We start from the raw sequence: 5719 nt of genomic DNA on the forward strand, positions 1-5719 counted from the left end.
GTTATCTGGACCTCTGGACGCGTATCGACACCGGCCGCGAGACCGATGAGAAGAAGGTACGATACCTGTTGGTAGACGCTAATACGTCTTACAACGTCCTTATAGGACGACCGTGCTTGAACTCCTTCGGGGCCATAGTTTCCACCCCCCACTTGACGATGAAGTACCCCACGGCTCGGGGAACGATATGCACCGTCCGGGCCGATCAAAGGGTAGCCCGGGAGTGCTACGCAGTAGGCCTCAGAATGTACCCCAGGGAGACGAGAAGAAGGTTGAGCGGTGCAAGTGTCGCGATGGCCGACCTAGACCCCCGAACCAATACCGAGGACCGCCTCGAACCACAAGGGGAAACCCAGCCCATGATAGTGGGAAAAGATCCCAACCAGGTCACCAACATAGCCCAAGGACTAGAGGAAGAAATGGAAAAACAATTGCGAGCTACCCTTTGGCGCAACCGGGACCTGTTCGCCTGGACGGCCGCAGACATGCCGGGAATTCACCCCTCTATCATGTCCCACCGCCTATCCTTATTCAAAGAGGCCAGGCCTATAGCTCAGAAGAAGAGAAAGATGGGGGAAGAGAAGAGGGGGGCAATCCAGGAGGAGGTAAAGAAGTTACAAGTGGCTGGATTCATTCGAGAGGTCACATACACCACCTGGCTAGCCAACGTAGTCATGGTGAAAAAGTCGAACAGTCAATGGCGAATGTGCACAGACTACACTGACTTGAACAAAGCTTGCCCAAAGGATTCATACCCATTGCCCAACATTGATGTCCTCGTAGACGGAGCGTCCGGGCATAGAATCCTCAGTTTCCTGGACGCCTATTCAGGTTATAACCAGATACCCATGCACGGTCCCGATAAGGAAAAGACGGCCTTCATGGCCGACCAAGCCAACTTTTGCTACGAAGTCATGCCCTTCGGACTAAAGAATGCTGGCGCCACGTACCAGCGTTTGATGAACAAAATCTTTGCTAACCAAATAGGACGTTGCCTGGACGTCTACGTCGACGACATGGTCGTCCGATCGGCACAAGGGATCCAACATTTGCAAGACTTAGAAGAAGTCTTTAGACAAATACGCCGGTATGGGATGAGGCTCAATCCGGCCAAGTGTACATTCGGGGTGGCCGCCGGTAAATTCCTAGGGTTCATGCTGACGTCCAGGGGAATTGAGGCAAACCCAGACAAATGCGGAGCGGTATTGGAGATGCAGGCTCCTCGAACAGTGAAAGACGTTCAAAGACTCGTCGGTCGCTTGACCGCGCTGTCACGATTCATACCAAAATTGGCCGAACGGGCCGCTCCCATCCTAAAGAAAATGAAGAAGGCGTCCTCCAACATTTGGGACGACGATTGTGAAGTAGCTTTCCGCGCGATCAAAGATATTCTCACCCAACCTCCTGTTATGAACCGACCCTCACCCGGCGAGGACCTCCAGGTTTATCTAGGAATCTTCGAGACCTCAGTTAGTGCAGTCTTGCTGCAAGAAAAACCAACTCCCAAGCTGATTTACTTTGTCAGCCGGACGCTGACCGACGTCGAGACCAGGTATCAGCAAGTGGAGAAGGTGGCCTTAGCTCTCCTTCATGCTTCTCGGAGGTTGCGCCCATATTTCCAAAGCCACCAGGTGGTTGTGCGTACCGATCATCCGGTGTCGAAAATACTCAAGAAACCTGACCTAGCCGGAAGGATGGTCGGTTGGGCGGTGGAATTGTCCGAATTCGGCATCAAATACGAGCCAAGAGGTTCTGTGAAAGGGCAACACTTAGCCGACTTCATGGCTGAAATACCCCTAACCGGCCTCGAAGAGTGGATATTGTACGTCGACGGGGAATCGGGACGAACGGTTAGCGGGGCAGGAGTCGTTCTGGAAGGCCCAAACGGCTTCCTTGTGGAACACTCGTTAATCTTCAAGTTCAAAACTTCGAACAATCAGGCAGAGTACGAAGCCCTATTGGCAGGGTTACAGTTAGCCAAGGACATGGGGGCCCGCAAAGTAACCTGCAGGACCGACTCACAGCTAGTGGTCGGCCAAATGAACGGCAATTTCCAGGTACGAGAAGATCACCTCCTAAAGTACTATCACCAGGCCTGTTCTTTGGTAAAGGACTTTGAGGATGTGCACATTCATCATATCCCTCGGGAACAGAACGCCCGGGCGGACCTTCTCTCCAAACTCAGTACAGGAAAGGAGAAGGGGCAACTCACGACCATTATCCGACAGGTCCTTCTGCAACCCTCGGTCGAGTGCTTGAGTATCACGACGGACGATACTGCCGACTGGAGGGTCGAGGTGCGAGGGCTAATCCATAGGAAGGATAGCGGCGAGAGTCTCAGCCCGGCGGACTCCAAAAGAGTCGCCCGATTCGTGATAATCGGTAATGACCTATACCGCCGGGGTTTCTCGTCCCCCCTACTCAAATGCTTGGCGGATGACGAAGCAGAGTATGTCATGAACGAGTTACACCACGGAATATGTGGCTTCCACACGGGCGGACGAGCACTCAAGGCCAAGGCGTTACGGGCAGGGTATTACTGGCCAATGGAAGACGATACCGCAAAATTCACTCGCTGGTGCATCCAATGCCAGGCCCATGCTAACAATCACCATACCCCCTCGCAAAGGTTGCACACCATCGTTTCTCCTTGCCCGTTCGCGCAATGGGGAATGGACATTGTCGGACCATTCCCCCCGGCCACAGGTCAACGAAAGTTCTTGCTGGTGGCCATCGACTATTTTACGAAGTGGGTGGAGGTTGAGCCTCTCGCCTCCATCACAGCCTCGCAAGTCCAAAAATTTTGTTGGAAGCTCATTTGCAGGTTCGGATTGCCCCGAATGGTCGTGACCGACAATGGTAGGCAGTTCATCGACCAAAGGCTGGAAACGTTTTTCAGAGATTTGGGGATAAAGCACGCGACAAGCTCAGTGGAGCACCCTCAGACGAACGGGCAGGCTGAGGCAGTTAACAAGACCATCGTGGCCGAACTCAAACGAAGGTTGGGAGACAAGAAAGGAGCTTGGGCGGANTATATATATATATATATATATATATATATATATATATATATATATATATATATATATATATATCATTTTTCTGTATTTTTCTCTCATAAAATTATAGATGAAAAGATTTATCTATACATACTCACAATAACTACGTCTTTATATAACAGTGAATTATATAGCAACTTCTTACCAAGGAAGCAACTATAAATAATATATTGTTTTCATATTTAAAATATTGTAAATAAAAATTATGGTCGTATTTAACTTTTAATTTGCGCTTTCTTTCAATTAATTTTCTAATTTTAATTTTTACATCTTTCAAAATTTCTAACATTCCTAATAATTATGGTCGTATTTATCCCAATGCTCACACAGTAATAACCTTTCTCACTAATCATATTGAATGCAACACTTTTCAGATATAGACGATTCACCAAATACTTAGTCATGTATAAGCTCTCGAGCTTTGTTTAGAGTCTAGTAGTGATCTTCTACCTACTAATTAAGAGACTTGTTTCAACATCTTATCACCAAGGATAGGAACAATTGCACTCTAAAAACAAGTCTATAAAATTTAACAGTTAAATTAAAACTGCAGATTTTTTTTTTTAAATGTAAGAACGAAATTTAAAAAGAAACAAAGTTGCAGATAAAATATTTAAATAATATTGTAAGGCAGTCTATTTTTCTTACGGAAATATTAACATATTTCTTCGTTATTTTTTTTTTCAATAACTTTTCTCGGTTTGAAAAAGTCATTTCGCAGAAGAAAAATCAATAAATAAAACGCGTTGACAAGTCAATAGTAAATGAAATAAAAGTAGTTTAAATTTGGAAAGAAAGAGAATCAAAGCAATCCTTGCAACGTTCTTGTCTTCTCTCCTTCCGATATGACCCCTAAGAAGAGCCTTTTGGACTTCATTTCTAAAGTTGAGCTCATCGTCAAACCACATTCTGGTCACTTCCACATTCTCACTCTCATCTTCCTCTTCCCCTTCTCCCTCTTCCTCCTCCTCTCTCCCACCATCTCTAACCTTTTTCACTTCTTCACCAAAAACTCTCCCAGCCTTCTTCCACCACAAACCATCAACCCCACCTTTCTCCTCTATTCTCTCTTCCTTTTGCTTTTCTCCAACTCTGGAATCATCACCATCATCTATAGTGTTTTCCACTTCTCCCATGGCCAACCCGTTAACCTCCAATCCACCATAAAGTCCATTTCCACTTCCTTCCTACCCCTCCTCGCCACCACCATCGTTTCCCAACTCATTTTCTTCTTCTTCTCTTTTATCTACGGTCTTCTCTTGATTCTTCTCATTCACGGGGCCAAGCTTTTCCAACTAACGCTTCTTCCACACTCCTCACCCATCTTCATAGGATTCTTAATTCTTCTTCCTATGATAGTCGTGCAGACATATTTGGAAGTTAACTGGATCCTAGCGAGTGTTATTGTGGTGGTGGAATCATGTTGGGGTATGGAGCCCCTGAGAAGAAGTGTGAAATTGATTAAGGGAATGAAAGGAGTGGCCCTATCTTGTATCTTCTTGTATGGATCGGTGGGGTTGATCGTGTTGTTGAACTACCTTTCTTTGACGAGGGTACATGATGGATTTACAGAAAGTTGGTTTGATGCGGTGTTGAAATGGGTGCTGATTCTGATAGGTTCTTATTCCCAGGCTATTATCATGCTTTCTAAGGTTGCTGTTACTACAGTGTTGTACATATACTGCAAGGCAAATAACTTTGAGATTGCAGAGGAGTTTGGAAAGGATTATGATGATGGGAAAGTCTCGCTTGTTGTTTGAGCTATGTGTATTTATTTTTGTTCCATAGTTTATCACCTATCACTGAAAGGCTATATTTCAATTTCTGGTTGGATTCATTTTTATCTATTATATATTTTAAATATCAATTAAAATATCTTTTATAAAATATAAAAATTGCAACATCAAAAGATTATTATCAAATATTAAATATAGAAAATGATAATTTTTTCTCCAATATGAAATATAAAAACTATAATTTTATGAATGTTAAATAAAAAAATAATATAAAAGTAAAATAATTATAAAAAATGGAAAAGAAAATTATCTTAAAATTAAATTACGAAATTTAGAAAAAAAGTAATACGTATTTGTTTAGAGTAAATAATATTATAAGAATATGAATATTGTAAAAAATGTGTAGTGGCACATTATTTTTATATTAAAACATTCTTTTCTTTATACTTTAGATTAAATATGTTTCTCATCATCAAATTATTTTAATATTTTATTTTTAAATTAAATTATAAAGTAATTAGTATATGCATTTTATTAAAGTTGTGTAAACATGTTAACGACACATAGGACATTACTCATGTGATAGACGAAATTTTATAATAAACAAAGAAAAGTTAGTCTTATGTAAAATTACGAGAACAATTCTTATATAACTAACAAGGATGAGATACAGGTCAGATTTAAAAACTGTGTATAGTGCTATAAGTAAGCTACGTGAACAATGCTGCTAAACTGAATTGAGTAACCAGTTTAGATGGTTTACCATTAGATGATACAAACTATCATTTTGTTATAACTATAAAAAGCATCAAATGCACCTATAAGCCTATAAATTTGACTTTCACCTTGATGCACGTGGATTGAAATAAAAAAAAAATCCATAAAACCAAAAAAAAAATTTATTGAAAAATTTCAAAAGGTTAA

At 42.2% G+C, this 5719-nt stretch overlaps 1 protein-coding gene across 1 annotated transcript; it reads left to right on the plus strand.

Moving 5' to 3' along the window:
* The first annotated feature begins 3813 nt into the window (after window positions 1–3813).
* LOC111242127 lies at window positions 3814–4867 on the plus strand. Its single transcript, XM_022784453.1, has one exon. The coding sequence runs from the start codon at window positions 3905–3907 to the stop codon at window positions 4817–4819; it is 915 nt and encodes a 304-aa protein (XP_022640174.1). The 5' UTR covers window positions 3814–3904; the 3' UTR covers window positions 4820–4867.
* Window positions 4868–5719: the final 852 nt, after the last annotated feature.

Source organism: Vigna radiata, chromosome 7, assembly GCF_000741045.1.
Source record: "Vigna radiata var. radiata cultivar VC1973A chromosome 7, Vradiata_ver6, whole genome shotgun sequence".
In the NCBI taxonomy this organism is placed as follows: domain Eukaryota; kingdom Viridiplantae; phylum Streptophyta; class Magnoliopsida; order Fabales; family Fabaceae; genus Vigna; species Vigna radiata.

Coding starts and splice junctions, on each gene's coding strand:
- LOC111242127 (XM_022784453.1), top strand. CDS start 3,905: ATGACCCCTAAGAAGAGCCTTTTGGACTTCATTTCTAAAGTTGAGCTC.